The sequence below is a fragment of the Vidua macroura genome, chromosome 18 (assembly GCF_024509145.1).
Source record: "Vidua macroura isolate BioBank_ID:100142 chromosome 18, ASM2450914v1, whole genome shotgun sequence".
NCBI classification, from domain to species: Eukaryota; Metazoa; Chordata; class Aves; order Passeriformes; family Viduidae; genus Vidua; species Vidua macroura.
In genome coordinates this window covers 10,115,262-10,134,062 of record NC_071588.1, presented here as the reverse complement: position 1 = coordinate 10,134,062, position 18,801 = coordinate 10,115,262, and the positions used below count along the sequence as shown (strand labels likewise).

The 18,801-nt window shown below is 58.8% G+C and overlaps 1 protein-coding gene and 1 long non-coding RNA gene across 6 annotated transcripts; one reads left to right on the top strand and one right to left on the bottom strand.

Annotated features, from left to right (window-relative positions):
• Positions 1–1,759: 1,759 nt before the first annotated feature.
• Positions 1,760–9,502, bottom strand: LHX5 (LIM homeobox 5). Of its 5 annotated transcripts, none has more exons than XM_053993515.1 (6): positions 8,907–9,502; positions 6,969–7,192; positions 6,233–6,422; positions 5,483–5,741; positions 4,219–4,384; positions 1,760–3,214 (listed from the first exon to the last, which is right to left on the bottom strand). In XM_053993515.1, exons 1-6 carry the CDS (start codon positions 9,077–9,079, stop codon positions 2,847–2,849), a joined length of 1,380 nt encoding a protein of 459 aa, XP_053849490.1. In that variant the 5' UTR covers positions 9,080–9,502; the 3' UTR covers positions 1,760–2,846. The 5 variants fall into 5 exon arrangements, with proteins under 5 accessions (XP_053849490.1, XP_053849489.1, XP_053849492.1 ...); XM_053993514.1 differs by having other exon boundaries at positions 5,483–5,760; positions 6,237–6,422; XM_053993517.1 differs by having other exon boundaries at positions 6,233–6,290.
• A 428-nt stretch (positions 9,503–9,930) lies between these two features.
• Positions 9,931–13,135, top strand: LOC128816156 (uncharacterized). The gene is made up of 3 exons (XR_008439806.1): positions 9,931–9,983; positions 10,480–10,580; positions 12,367–13,135. It is a non-coding gene; the product is annotated as an uncharacterized LOC128816156 (long non-coding RNA).
• Positions 13,136–18,801: the final 5,666 nt, after the last annotated feature.

The following is an 18,801-nucleotide window of genomic DNA, read 5'->3' as shown; positions in this document are numbered from 1 at the left end:
GGGAGTGGTTAGGGCAGTCAGGATCTCACGATGGGGATTCCTCAGCACAGAAGGGTCACTGCTGGCAGTGGCATGGGCGTGACTGTGGGGTTCGGGGTGACCCAGCAGGGAGCTTTTTCCCCTCCTCGCCTTCAGGAGGGGGCACTTGGCCTTTGGGTGCCAGCTGGGGGCTTTGGATGTCCCTGGCAGGGATGTGAGGTGCAGGGTGGAGAGGACACCCCTAAGGGGTGGCAGGAGACAGGCAGGAATCCTGTGTGCTGCTGCCTTCCCGGGACCTCTGGGGTGATGGGGACCCCGGGTCTGGCTCCTGCAGAGCTCCTCTGTGCCAGGGAATTATTCCTTGGGCTCTTCCCTGCTTTGATGGCTGCTCCTGCTGAGTCCCATCCTCCCGCGAGCCCCCAGCCTGGGAGGTGGCAGCTTGGAGCATCATCCCCAATCCCTCCTGCAGCCTCTTCTGTCCAGGTCTCACAGATGGGGTGTCCCGGCAGCCTAAAAACAACCCTCAGCTCAGTGCCTTGAATTTCGAAATAATAATAATAATAATATGAATAATAATAATAGCAACCAGTGTTCACCCAGTGATTGACCATTTCATACTCCTCAAAATGATGCTGTGAGTGGGTTATTTAGCACCACATCGCCCTGTCCTTATGAAAATTCCTCATTACCTGCTAACACCGACAACCTGCAAGTGCTGGAGCCCAGGGGAGCAGCCAGTTTTGCTCCTGCCTCAGTTTCTCCATTTGGGAAAAGGGGAGAAGGTGTTTTTCTTGGGGGGTGAGAGAACCCCAATGTCTGTGCTGGCCCCAGCTCCTGGCTGAGGGCTCGCTCGGTGGCTCGTTGGCCACCCCGTTATTAATGCCAGTAATGGTATAGGAAGGATAAATTCCACCACTTGGCTGAACAGCGAAAATATGCAGAGATGTGGCTGGCTTTCCATAAATCATCGGTGCTCCGTGCTACAACCGAGCCAGGACTTAAAATTCAGGTCAGGAGAGAGGGACTCTCGTAAGCCAGCAAGGGAAGGTAATTTATTCTGTTTATATCGTTTTACTGCAAGACAAGGAGCGGGAGGGGGGTGGGGTGGGGGGGGGGGACGAAAAACTCTGCCATGATTTTGCATTTTAAATATTAGTTCAGAGCTGCAGCCAGCCTGGGACTTTTTATTTTTATATCTTAAGGGATAGAAAGCAGGAGAGAAGGGGAGTGTGCTGGGGTGCTGGGGAGGAGACCCTCCCCCCTCCTGGCACCAGGATGCCCAGGGAAAATGGGACAAAAGATGCTGATGGCACTGCTGAACCCCTACTTCGGTGTCCCCCTCCAGCTGACCCCCGAGGCTGCCGCCTGGGGCTGCTCTGCCAGCAGGGCTGCAGGTGCCCCTGGGCTGCTCTGGGAGGGTCTTGGGTGCCCCCCGGGAGAAAGAAACTGTGCATTGCGCTGTGGGGGAAGGGGCCGAGCTGGGCAATGTGCCCCTTCCCAGTGCCACGGAGCTCTGGGACTGGGGGGAACTGGGGAGCGCTGGGGTGCGGGGCGGGGGATGCAGCAGCATCACCTTGTCCAGGTGCACATCGCTCACCCAGGGCAGCCGTGGGAGGTGCTCCCCCAGAGCCCACGCAGGGCTGGGGGACAGTGGGGGAGCCCGGGCAGCATTTCTCACGGGCTTGTGTTAAAACAAATTAAAATAAAATAAAATGAAAGGGACCAGGTGACCGAACAGTAGGTAACTAAAAGGTTTTTTATTCACATTGAACAACAAGAGCCATTCACACTAACAGCCTCCGCAAGAGGCAGCGGGGACAGGAAACCCACGACGCTTTCAGAAAACAACTTTTTTCTTTCCTTTTCCATTCTCCTTCCTTTTATTCCCCCCCTCTCTCTATGCTCTCACCCCCCCCTCCCCGGTGCCATCCCCTCCCTGCCTTCAAAATAGAAAAATTCGGAGCCTCCGATGACTAAAGTACAATAAATAATCAGTAAACACAAAAACATACTTTATTTGTTTCTCCTTTATACAAAATAAAGAAACTAGAAGCAAAAACTATAATACATCCTTAAATTGGCGGAGCCTCTGGGAATCGTTGGGGTGGGACTCGGCGTCGAGGCTCGGGTGAAATTTCTGCTGCTGTGGTTGGGTTGGTTTAGTTCTGGGGTTTATTGTTTGTTTGGGGTTTTATTTTGTTGTTGTTGGTTTTGTTGTGTTTTGTTTTTCCTGTTTCTGCCTCTTTCTGGTGCCTGTTCCACCACGTGGGAGCCCAATCTCAGCCAGTCACTGGGCAGCCCCGGGCCCGGCCCCGCACAGCCCCCTCCTCCCCACCGCCAAAAGCCGGCTCCAAGCCCACCTTCTCCTCGGGGGTGAAACGGGAACAATAAAAATGAGGGCAGGGAGGGGCCACGGGGAGGGTTATTCCTGCTATTCCCCATTCCCCCCCCTTCCTGTGGTAGGGGCAATTAAAAAGGATGCTAATTAGCAGGGGGAAGCCCTGCCGCAGCCCCCTCCCCCGGTGCCGCCGGGGCGGTGGGACCCGTGTCCAGGCGAGTTCAGCTTTGGTCCGAGAGGCGCTGGTCCCGCCGCCGGCGGGGTCTGCAGGGCTGGGCACCTTTCCTTGCCCCCCCCCAAAAATGTCGGGGGGAAGGTGCCGGGAGGGGGGAGGTAGCGGGGTGGCCCCAAGCTCCCGGGGGGTGCGGGGATGGGGAGGACGGGCGGATGCCGGGATGCGTTTCGGCATCTGCGGGGGGGGGGGGCTTTACTGGCCCCTGCTGCGGGGCGAGGAGGGGGACACGCGTGGGCTGGGGGGACCAGGGGGGGTTTCCCCCTGCGCACACGCACACGCGTGCCCAGGCCGGGCCTACCACACCGCCGCCTCGCTGAGCTCCGGGTTGGGGTGCGACAGAGCCCCGCTGTAGCCGCTATTGCTGGACATGGAGAAGGGCGGGCTGGGCCCCCCGCTGAAGACCTCCCCCGGGATGGGGTGCAGCGAGCCGGTCATCCCCGGCTCGGGGCTGGGGGTGTCGGGGTGCGAGATCATATCCGTGTACCTTTGGTTTTCTGAGGAGTGGTGTCCGCTTAGGGGGGGCTCCAAGGGTCCCAGGGGTGTGGAGCCGGGTCCTGAGTTCTGAAGGTAGCTGGAGTCGGCCGGGGACTGGGCTTGGGAGGGCGGCCCGTGGGGGAAAAAGTCATAGTTGCCTCCCGGCCCGTAGTAGTCACCTTGGTAATCTGTGGGGAGGGAGGGAAAAAGGTTGGATCTGGTCTCCTGGAGCTAAAAACCACCCGAAATCCCGCTGCGCCCCAAACCCTTGTTGCCCCCTCCAAAACCACCCTGTGTTGTCCCCTCCAAAACGCTCTGCTGGCTCCCAAAGAGCGACCCAAAGGGCGGGTGGGATTAAATCCAGCCTGGGAGGAATGAGCCCGTCCTAAGAGCTGCACTGCCCATCATCCTCTCTTTGCCCAGCCTGGAGTGAGGGAGGGCAGGGAATCCGGTCTGGGAGAGGTGAGGGGGCCGGGAAAATGGGCTCAGTTTAGTGCTTAATTAATGGAGGGGGAAAAAAAGAACGTGCATATATTTATGTATATGCATATAAAAAGGGAATGGGGGAAATATAGATATAAAAAGGATGGGCAAAAATAAACATAAAACGGGAAAAATGTATATAATGGGAGAATATATGTGCACATTGGAGAAATTATATATAATAGGAAAAAATGCATTAAAAATACATATAATGTGGAATTCATATATATGTTTAAGCAGCTTGGAAGGGATCTAGAAACTAACTGCAGGGCAACAAGGGGTGCCTGGGAAGCCCCTGGTCAGATGGGAGGCTTTGAAAATGCAGCTTTTGGGGGGGCTCTGCGGGGAGCTGGGGGAGAGGGGAGGCGCGGGGCCGCCCCGCTGCGCCCATCCCGTCCCGTCGGGGCAGCGGGGGGCGGCCGGCCCGCACTGACCTTCCATATGCTGCGGGCCCGGGAGGTAATTGGAAAAAATGCGGCCTGAAAGGGGGACAAAAGCCCCGCAGCTGGGGCTTTGTTCGCGGGAGAGGGGCCCCGCAATGCCGGGGGGGGGGGCGTGGGGGTGCGTGGGGCCGGCTCTGCGTGTGCGCGGCTGCGGGCACGCGTGTGTGCATGGGCGGGGGAAAGGGGGGAAAGCGGCGGAGAACGGGATGGGAGGAACAAAGGACAAGAGTGGGGACAGGGCAGGGACCCCGCGGGCCGTCCCTCACCTCCGTAGTACGTGTAGGGCGTGGAGCCGAGCATCTCGGACTCGTCGAGGCGGCCGCCGAGGGGCCGCATCCTGCGGGGGCTGCGGAAGAACGCGTGCCGGCGGGCGCCCAGCGCGCTCAGCTGCTTCATCCGCCGCTCCTTCGACCGACGGTTCTGGAACCACACCTGTGGCCGGGCTGGTGTCAGTGCCCACCGCGGACGGGCGAGCAGGGACCCCTCTGGGTCAGCGACATCCCGTCCCCAAAGTCTGCGCGGGGAAATCTTGCACCCACACGGGTTTTCCAATATCTGATTTTTTTTTTTTTTTTTTTTTTTTTTTTTACCGACACCGACCCCCCCCCCCCCCTTCCTGCTGCTGCTGCTGCCTCAAAAAGTACATGGGGACACCGCACCCCACAAATAACCAGGTTATTTAAAACCCTGCCCCTCCTTCCCCCAGCTGCACATCCTCAGCCTCTCTGTCCCTGCAGCTGGAAAATGCAGGAGGGGGAAATTTCCCCTATGGATAGGGGAAAGAAGGGAGGAAACGTGGGAAGGAAAAAGGGGATAGGGCTCTGGATCATGGCAGAAGCAGGCAGAAAGCGGGGAGCAGGGGGATGAGCACCTGCGGCAGCAGGCAAGGATTCAGAACAGCCGGCGGTGAGAACGGGAATAAAAGGGAAAGGGGGGATGTGGCCGCCTCTCCACGGGCATTGCTTCTTCCGAACCGCACGCCTCAGCAGCCTGGTGGGGCGTCTGGATTATTGTCTCGTACCCCCAGGGACGGGGCAGCTCAGGGGTACGAGCACAGCGCTGTCCTGCGGGACTTGTGCTCCCCTCTGCCAGGAGCCGGGAATCGCAGCTCCGCTACCGGCAAAGCCGGAGAGTCCTCCCCTATTAATGCCTCTATTAAAGCCCATTAATCCCTACATTTCCGCAGGGATTTTCTTCACGGGGGCAGTGCGGTGAGGAAGTGCCGGCTGCCTGCAGAGCGCGGTGGATGCTCCTCGCTTCCGCAAGGCTGGAGCATCCATCTCCCGCCACGCCGGGGATCCTGCTCGGCCCCGCGCAAAACCTCGTGTTTTGGGAATGGTTTTCATCCCTTCCCATGGCTGGGGGATCCCCGCTGACCCACGGGAGAGTGGCGTGGCTGCAGGGCTGGGCCTGAGGGGGCGCTGGCAGGGGACAAATGGGGTTTGCCCGCTCCCACTCCCACAGCCTTGAAGCGTCCGGGCTCCTCCCGGGACCCGCTGTCCTCCCCCGCGGTGGGCTGGGCTGTCCTACCTGGATGACTCTCATGTTGAGGCCGGTCTCCTGGGCCAGCTGCTCCCGGATGTGGCGAGTGGGTTTGGGGGTGGCGGCGAAGGCAGCTTTGAGGGTTTCCAGCTGCTTGGCTTTAATGGTGGTGCGGGGCCCCCTCCGCTTGGTGCCCGAGTTCTGCTCCTCGTTCTCGTTGTTGGTGGTCTCCTTGTCCGAGGAGGTCGAGTTGTCCGTTTCCTTGGTGTCGTCCTGCATGGGGTCCTGGAGATCCGGGGACAAACTCCTGTCTGTACATGAGGACACTGTAAAGGAGACCCAGAGAGGAAAGGGGGGGGTGGGTGACTTAGGGGAGAGATTGACCCCCCCTTCTCCTCTGCCCTCCGCCTGCTTTCCAGGAGAGGGGCTGGGGGGTGCTGGAGAGCAGCAAGGGCTGCAGAGGCCTCTGTCCCCCTGGTTCCCCTAAAGCATCGCCCCCCAACACCACGCGGAGCTCCGGGCAGGCGCCGCCCGCTCCAGCCCTGTGCACCGCGTCGTGCCGGCGGGGGGAGCTGGGGAGGGGGTGACCCCCAGGCCCACCGCTGCCCCCCACGCTCCCCCTCTACTCCCCGTGCCGGGAAGCGGGATGCGCCGCTGGGAAAAACGCGAACCGGGCCCTGTCGAGGTTTCGGGAGTTCCCCGGTCGCTGCCTCGAGCCTGGCTCAGCCCCCCCGCCCCCAGCCACCGTGTTCCCCCCGGGGACCCTGCAGCCAGCACCCCCCCAAGGCCAAGCTCTACTCGCCTCGCTCACAGCAGCGGCCCCACTGACTGGCGTGGCAGGATCCGGCCCCGGGTGCTGGACGGAGAGAGAGCCCACGGAAGGGGGTGAGCAGGGGCGCCCGGCATGGCTGGGACAGCAGGAGGGGGCCTGGCCCTGCTCTCCTGACGCAGAGACAGCTTCCAAGGAAGTCAAATGGGAGCTTTGCCTCTGGGTGAAAGGAGGCGAAGGATCAGGCCCACGGCGCGGGGGGACCGGGACACTCGCAGGGGGGGCTCTGGGGAGTGAGGGGCTCCCGAGGCAGCCCTTGGGGGGATCGTGGCTCCCCCCGCCCCGCAGCCCCGCTGCCGCAGGGGCCGTGCGCGGGGCAGGAGCCGAGGCTGGAGCGGGGAGCTCATCCCACGCGTGTCCGCGTCCCACGCGGGGATGTCACGGAGGCTTCCACCCGGTTCCAAGCCTTTCAGCCCACATCACTCCCTCCCCCGGCGGATCAACTGGCTGCGCGGGGCAGCCCCTCATCCCACAAATCCAAACCTCCTGCCCGGCCGGAGGTGCCTCCACCGGGAGGTACCGGCAGCTCGGGGCTTGTGCCGGCGCTCTCGGCGCTGCCCCTCGGGCCGGTGCCGGTGGCAGGGATTACCGGGGGGTCGGGCTGGCCGCGGGGTGCAGCCCCTCACCCCACAAATCCAAACCTCCTGCCCGGCGGGAGGAACCGACGGCGGGAACGGAGCGGTGGGCGGGCTGAGCCGCTCGTACCTGAGTTGAGGCTGCCTTCCTTCAAACTGGGAGAGTTCAAATAATCCTCTTTGCAAACAAATTTGTTTTCGTCGATGATATAGAGTTCCTCGCCCGTGGAGAGCTGCTTGTTGCAGACCATGCAGGTGAAACAGTTCAGGTGAAAGACTTTATTCCGGGCTTTCCGGACGAGGTCGCTGGGAGAGATCCCTTGGGAGCAGCCGGCGCATTTGGTACCAAACCTCCTGGGAAGGGGGAGAAAAGCAAGAGCTGGAGCCCCGGCAAAGATGGGCTGCGGCGGGGCTGTGTGTGCGCGCTGTGCCGAGCCCCGCTCCTCCAACCCCACCGCGGGAGCCCTGGGCCTCCAGCACGTCCCGATGGAAGATCTGGGGGAACAGGCGAACCGCGCCTTTGGGGCGAGGATGAGGAGAGCCTTCATCCCCGCGCAGCCCTGCCGCTGGGCTGCGGGCACAGCGCGAGTTTGGGGTGTTCCCACCCGCGGGGGACACGCACGAGCATCCTCGCCCGGATTTGGCCCCAGAAGGGACGCGCGGGAGGGGGAGAGCGGCCCGGGGTCCCCTCCGCACTCCGCGGGGCAGGATTTCGTTTCAGCCGGTGCCTCCCGGGAGGGGAACGCGGGGCTCCGGCCTGAAAATCCCGTGGGGAAAACGGGGCTGATCACGGCCAGAGAGACGGGAAAAAGGAGCGGCGGGTGCGGGGACCAGAACAACGGGCGGCGGAGGACGGAGCGTCCCGTAGTCCCAAGCCCCGCATCCTGTCCCCAGCCCGTCCCGCTCTCCCGAGGGGGAATTTTTTCAGGTCGGGAAGAGTGCTTTGTAAATCTCCCTTCCTTCCCAGAGCGGGTCTGGGTTTAGGTGTATTTTTGGGTTTTTTTCCCCCCCAGGAGATTAAAAAAAAAAAAAAAAAATCCAGGGAATCCGAATCGGAACCATCTCCCAAGGGGGGAAAAAAAAATAAAAGAAAAAGAGACAAAACCAAACCCTGCCACAAACCCCACAAAACAAAACCCAAATCCCCACAAAAAAAAGCAACAACACGAACAAAACATAAAACCCATAGCAAAATAAAACAAAAAAAAATTCCAACAAAGCCCCCCCCAACCAATCGAACAAACCAAAAAGAAAATGATACAAGGAAAAAAACCATAAACAAACAAGCAAAAAATAAAACCAACCCCCAAAAGAAACAAAAAAAACCGCCCCAGAAACAAAAAATCTGCCCGCAGAACAGGGAGCAGGGGCTGTCCCCGAGGTCCCCGGGGGCTGCCAGGCCTCGGGGCGCCCACGCAGGGTCCCCCCTTTTTCCCCTCGGGCCGCGGCACAACTCGTGCCCGTGTCGCTGCTCGCCGTGACGTTGATGTAGTGCGAGCATTAGGAGTCATAAGTCACGGCCCCCCTCGCCACGCCGGCCCCTAATTTCCTCCCGGCACCTTATCGCGGTCATTAGGGGCGTTTAAGGTGCGAGGGACCCCCGGGGGGGGGGGGGGGGCGGTTTTGGGCACCGTGTTCACCGGGGCCTGCGGTGCCGGGAGGGGAGCGCGGGGTGCCAGGCCGGGCCGGGAGCGGGGCACACCGCGGCTCCCCCGCTGCCCACCGAGGCCTGACGCGACGGGGCGGGCGGCGGCACCGGCCCGGGGCTGCCGGGGGAAGGTGGTGGGGAGATGGGGAGGGGGGCACAGCCTCGCCGCCCCCACCTCGGGCTGCAGCGGTGGTCGCAGCGCTGCCGCCGGGTCCCCCCCGGGGCTTCCCCGGGCCGGGGGCTGCTCCCGACGGAGCCGCGGGGCAGGGGCGGTGCGGAGCCCCGGCAGGGAGGGACCGGAGGGGGACCCCCCCTGAGCTCCCCAAAACTCCGGGGACACCCCAGGGAGGCAGGGGAGGCCGGGCGCCATGAGGAGCTCCGCACCCTCCGCTCCCCGCTGGGGTGGGGGTGAGGACTCACCTGAAAAAGTCATTTTTGCAGTAGAGTTTCCCTTCCCTGGAGAAGCATTTCTCGGTCAGGTTGCACTTGCACTCGCAGCACTGGACGCATTTGATGTGCCATGCCCTGTCCAAGACGTTCAGTAGGAACCGGTCCAAAATCGGCCTCTCGCAGCCCGCACAATGCACCATCATAACCTCCGCCGGGGGATGGAGACGCTCAAAAGGAGAAGGCAGCCCCGCGCCGGCACACGGCGGCGGCAAAAAAAGGGAAAGAAACCAAAAACCAAACAAAAAAACCTCCAAAACAAACAAACAAACAAACAAAAAGCAGGGGAAAATAATGGAAAAATAAAATAAAATAGAAAAAAAAAGGCAGGAAAAAATAAAAATCAAATTAAATTAAATGAAAAGAAATCCAATAAATTAAAATGGAATAAAATAAAGGAGAATAAAAAATAAAATAAAAATAAAACCCCAAAGGAAAATAAAATCGAACGAAATAAAATTAAAATTAACAAAATATAGAAGAAGGAATAACAAAAAATTCAGGGGAGGGCAGCGGGGCGGCTGTCAAGTTCTTCCCCCTCTTCTCTCCGGAGCCTCGACGACGGCAGGGAAAAAACGATGCCCCCCCCAAGAATAATCCAAACCACCCCCGAGAAAAAATAATAACAATAATACTAAACACCCCCCCCAAATCGCCCTCCGGTGCTGGCGGAGCGGCCCGGGAGCCGCCGGAGCGGCGGCCGCGCTGCTGGCGGGCTCTGCGGCAGCGGGCGCGGCGGGAGGGGTGCATGAACCCCCCCCTGCAGCCGGCAGCCCCGGTGCCTCGCTGTGCTCCGCCGCCGCCGCGCCGCCACTCTCATGCTGTCCCCATCGCCAGCTTTGTCCCCCGCCTTAGTAATTCGCGCATCCTTATTCAGATTTGGTGACGCCGAGGGCCGCGTCAGCCGGGATGCGGCCAATGGCAGGGCGGTAACCATGGCAACCTCTTAATTTATAGCATATCTAAATTGGCTCCAGCCTTGTGCTTGGCACAGAGGGAAAAAAACAACGCGCCTCTATTGTTGAGGGTGGCTTGTACCTGGGCCGCGAAGTGAGTACGCACCTGGCTGGGGGGCCGGGGGGGCAAGGCCGAAAAAGCGCTGGCCCACCGTTTTTTTCCTTTAATTTTAATTTTAATTTGCATTCATTTCTTTTCAAGGGATGCTCGGGGAGGAGTTGGGGGGTCCCGAGTTGCTCAGGGCGAGAGCCTCACCTGGTTTTGGGAGGTTTATATTTGTTTTGAGCAAGGGGAAGAGAGGCTTTTGTCTGGAAGAGCAACAAGTGGGAAAAAGAAGGGGGGGGGATTTATTTGGGAGGGGGGAGGGGTTGGTGGGGATGGGGAGGAGGCCGGGGGCTCCTTCCCGCAGCGGAGCGGGATGAAAAGTTCCCCCGGAGGTATGCGGCCCCCCCGAACACCCCGGGCTTTGTCCCCCGGGCCCGCCGCCCCCTCGGCCCTTCCCCGCTGCCGCCGGGGGGAGCGGGGCCGGGGCGTCCCGGGGGGCGGAGGCCGCTCCCCCTCCCACACTGAGATTTCTCTTTAATTCCAGGTGCGGCGGAGCTGAGACCCCCGCGGGAGGGACGGGGCAGCACCGGCCCCGGCCTGGGGTCAGGGGGGTTCGGGGAGGAAGATCCAGCCTGGGGCCGGCAGGTCTGCCTCCGTTCCCCGGGGGTTTTGGGAGGGGACGGGTCCAGCCGTGCGGGGAGGAGGAGGAAAGCGGCGGGGCAGGTGAAGGCCGAACCTTCCTTCCCATTCCCCGTCATTTCCTCTAGCCAAAATCCTTGTATTTTTATATTAAAAAAAAATATACTTAAAAAAAAAAATTATTTTCCCTAGCTCCGGCCCGAAATAACCCGTGGCTGTGGAGCCTCCTGGTGCTGAGAAATGCTCCTGGTACAGGCAAAAAAAAAAAACCCAAAACCCCCAAACAACAACAACAACAACAACAAAAAAAATCCAGAAAAGCTCCACGTCAAAATTCCAACAAATCCTCCACGGCACGAGGGCATCGGCGGGAAATGGAGCAGGTTTTGTGTGTAGGGATGTGTGCGACGAGAGGGAGAATCGAAATAAGAAAATACACAGACAGAAGAGATTCGGGGAGGAAAAATAGAAGAGAAGGAAAAGGGAAATAAAAAGAGAAAAAGCACAGGAGGAAAAGGAGAAAATGTATACAGGAAAAAAAAAAAGAGAAAGGAAAGGTAAAGAGAGAGAGAATGAGGAAAATAAATTAACGGAAACGAAAAAGGCAGGAACTAAGAAGAGACAGAGGAAAACCACAGAAAAACGAAGGGGGAAAAAGAGAAAGGCAAAGAAGCAAATAAAGAAGAAATAAAGGAACGAAAAAAAAATACACAGAAATAATGAAGGCAAGGAAGAAGATGGGAAAAAATGAAGGAAAAATAAGGGAAAAGGAAAAACAAACGGAGGAAAGAAATAAAAAGACAGAAAGAACGGCTAGAATAGAAAAGAATGGAAGCCAGAAGGGAAGGGCGAAGGTAAAGCTCCAGAGCGAGGGAGCAAGGAAGAGGAGGAGGAAGAAAAGAAAACAAAGACAGAAGGAAAAAAAAAAAAGCCAGGGAAGAGAGAAGAAAGGAAATGAAAACTGCAGCGAGCTAAAAAGGGGAGAAGCGGGCAAGAGAGGCGAAGGCACGGGAAGGAGGAGGAGGAGGGACCGGACCCGCGGCCGATCGCGGCCGCGCTCCCGCGGGCTCTGCCCAAGTTTGCGGGATTCCCTGGGCGCTCCTGAGGAATTTGGGAGGCGCGGAGCGGTGCGGGGGTGTGCGGGGGTGTGCGGGGGTGTGCGGGGGTGTGCGGGGGTGTGCGGGGCCCGCTCCCAGCGCAGCCTCCACGGATTTCGGGGCAGGAGCCAGCACGGGAGCGGGGTCAGCGCATCGGGAGCATCGGGCAGGCCCCGCTCCCGGCACGGCGGAGAAAAGCCGGGCTGCTGAGGGGCTGGAGAGCCGCGGGCACACGCGTGTCCCCGGGCAGGGCTGAGGCACCGCGGGCTGCTCAGGGCCGTGCCAGGGAGAGCGGGAGTGCGGCGGTGCCACGTCCCGCGCCCTAGGGATAAACCTGGGGATAATCTGGGCTGTACGGACAGCCCGTGCTGGGTGCGGGAGCGGCACCCGCGCTGCTCTCCCGCGGCCTCGCACTCCCCCGTGGGTCCCCTCCCCTCCCTCTGCTCCCCTTCACCGAGCCGGGACCCCCAGCCGGGGACCCCCACCCCGTCCCCTGCTCCCCGCGGCCGCCCTCGGTTCCCTTTTTCGTTTGAAAGTCAAGGAATTAATAAATCCAAGGGGAAAGGGAGGAGGGGAAAAACCACCCCGAGCCCCAAGAAACTCCCCCCAGCCACATTCCCCCATGGTAACAGATGGTAATTCAGGGCCCACAAGACCGCCTATATGTAACTAATAAACCTTTTGTGTTTTAACAGGGTAATGCGTGGAGAAGCAGCGTCGCTTATACAAGATGTTGATGGAATTTACTATATTATTAAAGGAAAAAAAAATCCCCTTTCAAGAATAAAGTGTATCAACTTACAACACAACAGACGGCAGAGGGATAAGTGAAACAGACAAAAGACAAACAAGATAATAATCTGTTTCCAATCAGTTAAGCCCTGTAGAATTTGTAATACGCGGTTTGCATATTCCCCCTGTGTTTTGTAATTAATTATCTATCTGTTCGGATGCTCCGCCGCCGACTCCGTAGATATCACCAACTATTTTTGGGGTTGTAGGCGGTGATCACGCCGGGAAAGGAGCGCGGAGCGGGGCCGGGCTCCGCGGCTCCGGCCGGCCCGAGGATGCCGAGCCCGGGCGCGGTGGGAGGCGGCGGCTCCGCGGCGCTCCGCGCTCCTCCGCGGGGCCGCTGCCGGCGGGCGAGGCTGCTCCCCCCGCGCTCCCCTCCTTTCCCCTGGTAAGAGGGGGGACGGGGCAGGTTTTAACATTAAACAAACCCAGCAAGCATCTCCTCGCCGGGCCATAGGCGTTTCTGAGTGACTGCGTTACAAATTGTAAATTTAAATAGCTCACAGGATTCATTACCTCCCGCGTCTGATTTCACCCAGCCGTGAAAAATTGTCCTGGTGTACCACTGAGAAAGGGTTTGCTGCAAAGAGCCACAGTCTAATCACCAGCTTTCTCTCGCCAACAAAAGTGTAATTATTTTGTTTTGGGTGTAAATATAACCCACGGTACAAAAAAAAAAAAAAAAAAAAAAAAAAAAAAAAAAAAAAAAAAAAGGGAAAAAAAGATAAACCTCCAGCAGCGTCTGAATGCATTACAGAGCTGTTTAAAAAGATCCGTCCTAAATTAATACCAAGGTTAAAAGGGGAAGACAGCTGGGACATGGAAATTTCCGTATTATTGGGGCGGGGGGGACACGAGGTGAGTGTGAGTGTGAGTGCGAGCGTGCACAGCGCGGGCGAACAATGCGGCCCCCCCGGCCCGCACAAAGCCCCACGCAGCCCCCACGCCGCCAGCCGGGCCCCCCCACCCGCGGCTCCTTCTCCCCCTCCTCCCCACCCCGCAAAAGGGGCCCGAGGAAGGTGCCGGGGACAGGGGATGCCCCAGCTCTTCGCTCCCCACGGGTGTTGCTGGAACCGCCGGGGGGTGTGAAAAAGAAAACAAACAAACCAAGCCCTCCAGCCGCAGCGCAGCTCAAATAGAAACGACCAACCGGGGGATTTTTAATTCGGGTTTTTACCCTTTTTACTTCATTTTAACGAATTTTTGTTTCCTTTCCTCCGTGCTCCGGCACGGGGTTTCGGTGGAAGAAAAGGCACAAAACGAGCGGCGATGCCGGCGGCAGGGAGAAGCCCCGGGAGAGGCGGAGCGGCCGCGGGACCGGGCTCTGTTGAGGCCGTTTAACGGGAAAAAAAGCGAAATAAAACCACATCACCAAAAAAAAACCAAACCAAACCAAAACAAAAAAACACACCAAAAAAACCCCCAAAACAACAACAACAACAACAAAAAAAAACCACAACAAAAAAACCAAAACACCCCACCAAAAACAAAAACTCAAAAAAAGGGAAAATAAATTCCAAACCAAAGTGAAGACACAAAAATCTCGAGCAGGAGCAGAGAAACGGGTGCCACCGGCGGTCGCGGAGATCGGAGAGCCGTCGGTGCGGGCTCGGTGCGCAGCGCGGTCCCCAGAGCACCCCGAGACCCGCGGGATCCCGGCCGGGGCTGCCGCTCCCGGGTCCGGGGGCAGCCAGCGCCGAGCGAGGTGCCGCTTTTCCCTGCTCCCCTCGACCTTTCCACAGTCACTCCACAGCCATTTTAACCAGACTCTTTTTTTTTTTTTTTCTTTTCCTGCGGGTTGCGGTAATTGGCGAAGCTTTAATTGCACCCCCTGCCCTTCCTGGCTCCAGCACGATCCCGGGACCCCCATTCCCACCGCCCCGAGGGCTCGCCGGGGCTAAGCCGGCCCTGGCTCGGGGTCCCGCTCTGCGCGGAGCCGCCCGGAGCGCCCGTGGCTGCCGCTCCCCGCGCTGCCGAACCGCGGGTGGGCAAAGCCCGGCCGTGAGCAGCCTGTGCTGATAGAAACGAGCCGGGCACGGGCAAACCCACACCTTCGGAAACTTAGTGACTTGAGGGGGATGCGGCACAGAACTCGCTCCAAATTTCCTCGGGTGATCCCCGGCCCGCTACAAGCTCCCGTCGATGCGACCGCCCCCCCGGAGGGGCTGCTCGAGCCGTTCCCAGCCGCTCCCCCCGCCGCCTCCCCGCTAATGAGCGTGTGTGTTGACACGGCGAGGCGATGCCCCCGTTTGCTTTTGTTTGGGAGGTGTGAAAGAGGGAATCTGCATGAGAAAAGCCGGCGGCAACCGCGGAGCTCCGCACAGCAGCGGCGGGACGGAGCGAGCCGGTGCGTGGGGAGCCCGCCCCGGCGGGGCAGAAGCCCCCGGAGCGGGGGGGTTCGGGGGGCACACGGGGGGGCAGGGCTGGAGCTGGGGCTGTGGAGCTGTTGGCGAGGCAGGGAGGGGAAGGGAGCTCGCCCCGGTGCTCCCGTCGGGGGTCGTGGCTGAGCGGGGCACTGGCAGGGTCTCACCCCCGGTACCCCCCGCACACGGGACCCCCAAAGCTGCTCGGGGCGTGCGGTGACCCCCTGAGGCTGCGCCCCTCTGGGTTCTCCTCCCTCCCTTGGGATTGTTTGGGCAATGGGAGGGGGGAGCGCTCGGGCCGCACCTGCGGGCGGGATGAGGGGCGAGCAGCGCTCCCACCGCGCTGCTCACGGGCACCGCGGGGCGACACGGGGGGACACGGGGGCACACGGGGGGACACACGGGGTGCTAAGCCTCCCCGCAGCCACGCGGAGCCAAGGGCGCCGGCAAGGGAGGGGGGGCAGCTCCACGGGAGGGGCGAGGGGCGGTTTTCAGGGGGAAAGTGGAGCAGGAACGCCGCTCCTTGCCTTCCACGTCCCGAGTGGCAGAGGAGTCCCGCGCCAGGACGGATGTGACAGCGATGCCTTCGGCAGGGCTGAGCCCCGGGATGGAGAACCCTGCTGGGATCGCGGCCGCGAGCAGCGCCGGGTCCCGCCGAGCCCTTCCCGGCCCTGGTCCCGCCGTGTCCCCCTCGGTGTCCCCGGTGTCCCGGCGGAGCTCTCCAGGGTGCTGAACCGCGCGGCCCCGCCGCCCCCGGCGCCGGCCCCCGCCTCGTCCTGCGGGCACCGGAACGGCTGCCCCCGTCACCCTGTCCTACTCTCCATCGCCTTCGTCCTCTCCATCTCGATCTTCCCGTCTTTGCTTTTATTTTTTTTTTCTTGGTTGGTTTTCCTTTTTTCCTTTTTCTTTTCTCCGCTTTTTCTTTATTTTTCCTGGTTTTCTGCATTTCTCTGTTTTTTTGTGTTTCCCCCTGTTTTTCTCTTTTATTTCTTTTTTTGTTGTTGTTGTTATTTTTATTTTTCCACCTATTTCTCTCACATTTTTTCCTGTGTTTTTCTAATTTTATTTTTTTTTCTGTTTCTCTCCCTTTGTTCCCCCCCCCCCGTTTTCCCTCATTTTCTTTTTTTATTTGTCTCCTTTTCTTTTTCCTCCCTCAATTCTTTCTCTATTCTTCTCTCGATTCTTCCTCCCTTTCTCTCTCCTCCTTTCTCTCTCCCCACACCCTCTGCTGCTCTATTTTTCGTTTCCCCCTCTCATTTCACACACATTCCCTTCCGATCTCTCTACCCCTCTCTGTTTTTCTCTCACTTCCCGTTTCCCTTCTCCTACAGAAAACCTCCTCGGCCAGAAAGACTGGAAATTTTGCCAACACCGCCATAGAATTCTCAGACACCCACGGGACCCCCGCAATGCCCCCCAGCCCTTCATCCCGAGGGGAGGGGGCTGCGCTGCCCAGGACCCCGCTGGCTGCGGACCCCAAGATCCGTTGGGACAGGCGGGATCTCAGCGCGGGTTTTTTTTCTTTTCTTTTTCACTTTACAGCGGCTGCGATTAAAAACGACCCCTAAAAAGCCGGGGCCTGCCTGCCCCGAGCGGTGCCAGCGCAGGGAGGGAGCCCCGAGTGTCACGGAGAGGCGACGCTCGGGCGTTTGTGCGAACGCTCCTGTCCTTGCACGCTCACACGCTCAAAGCACAGCGAGCAGGGGCCGCCTGCGGGGTGTCCCCAACAGGGCTGGCCGGGACCCCCCTCGGGAAGGGCTGGGGGTGTCCCCCTGCCCGCCCGCAGAGCTCTTTGTCTGCCTCATCCTCTCCCGCACCTCCCTTCCCTTCCCTGCGCTCGCCGCCCGCCCCGCACATCCCCGCATTCCTTCACGCGTGTGCACGGCCCCTGCTCACACCCGCGCCCCAAATCCTCGCTCCCCACGAGTCCGCGGCTCGGAAGCACATCCCTGTGCCACGTTACACACAAAACCAGCCCTTGCACACGCACGTTCCCCCTGCAACACCCATCTCCGTGGCCCTGCCTTCTCTGACGTACCCAGGCTCCGGGGGAGCTGAGCCATCCCTCAGCCCCATCTTTTTATATCAGGGGATGAGGTTTTTCTCTCTCCGTGCAGGTCAGGGGACAGAGCCCTTTCTGGGGGTGTCCTGGGACCGGGAATGGGGCTGAGAGTTCGGCCTAGATCGCTCCAGCAGCGGTTTCAGAGCCCGCGTGAGGAGCCGGGGCAGAAGCGCCGGGTGTTGGGCAGGGATGGGATAATTCCTCCATGGCCTCAGGGAACGGGAAGGCTGCACGGGACCTCTCTAACCTCATCAGCTGCCTAATGTGCACTTGTGCTGGGTGTGCTCCGACTGTCACTGTCACCTGGGCACAGGGCCACGCTGCTTTCTCTCTCCTGCATTCCCCTCTCCTCCATCCCCGCTTCCTTCTGCTGACAAGTCCTCGCTGGAAATGCACACCTGCCTCCCTTAATCGCAGTCAGGACCACGAAATAGCTCCACCTGCTCTGACTGAGGGGTTATCCCAATGATATCTGGGTATCTTGGGCTTCCCAGGGTGTCTGGAAGACAGAGGATCCAGAAGCAGGGTACTCTGTGGGGTTGTGCAGGGTTTGAAGGGGTTCAGAATCCTTGGGGACTTGGGAAGCTGTTGGTTTCTTTTCCTTTTTTTTTTTTTTTTTAATTTTTCTTTAAATATTTCTGATAGGTTTAATTTTTTTAACAACAAGAGGAAAAAAAAACAACCAAAAAAACAAACAACCCCCCCCCCCAAAAAAAAAAAAACCAACAAAAAAACCCAAAAAACCAGCAGGAGAAGAACACAGGTTTAGCTTTGCCATTGCAAGTAACTCCTCACAAAGGGAGATAAGGATGGCCAAGGATCAGTCCAGCCTGGCTGAGTCCCAAGACAGGGTCAGCCTTAACATTTTGCAGTGCCTGGGTGATGACAAAATCCGCTTGTCCCAAGCACTGGGACGGATTGGACAATTGGAATAATGAGCATCCAAACAGTTGAAGACTTGCTGGGTGCTGTGCTGCTGTCCTGAATTCCCAAAAAGAAACGGGCAGCTTCCCATGAGGGCTCATATCAGCACGACAGGGGAGTTTGGGCAGGGATTTTAGACCAGGCTGGTGCTAATTAAGAGAAGATGAGGTATCTGTGTGTATATATGTGAATGTGAAGTGTTCCACACGTGCTCTAAACCCTCACAAAGCACCCAAACCCCTGACACCCCACACCCAGAGTGCATCTCTCCACTCGCACACCCACTCACGGTTTGTGGGTGTGGAGGGAGTGGGGCTGGAGGGGGGATCCTGTTCCTCCTGTGCCCCAGAGCCCCGGAGCAGCACCCAAAGAGGCCGTTTTCCCTTTGCAGGCTCTCAGCCCGAGCCTGCACTTGAAACCTGGGGGGGTTAAACCCGGCATAGGCAGGCTCAGGTCTTTGGCTCACTAATTCTTTGTACAACTCTTCCAGACTTCAGCAGGGACAGAGCTGGGAGCAGCCCCAGCCCTGGCTCCGAATTTCTTCGCGTTGGTGCATGAGGGGAGATTACCAGGGAGAGCAGGAGGCTGCACCTCTGAACTCCTTGGGCACACCTCGTACAGCTCCTCTCTTTGTTTTCCCTCACATCCCCATCCCAAACCCTGTGCAAGCCTTTGGCTGGCTGCAGACCTCAGGCACCAACCCTGCAGTGGGCCTGCTACAATTCCTTTATAATTCTCTTTTTTTTTTCCCCCTACAGAAACACAAGGGACAAACACAATAATTTCCAAGAAGCGAAAGCTTCCCTCTGGAGAAGCCAACAGGGACCTGCAGCAGAGTCCTGGTCCGGTGTGTCAGTGACACTGATTCCATCTGACACCTGGGTGTCTCCAAAGCCATCACATTGTGTGCTGCAAATGTATATTAACATTAGTATGCATTGGCACAATATGGATCCATTATTCCAAATGCTTATGAGAACTAGGTGCTG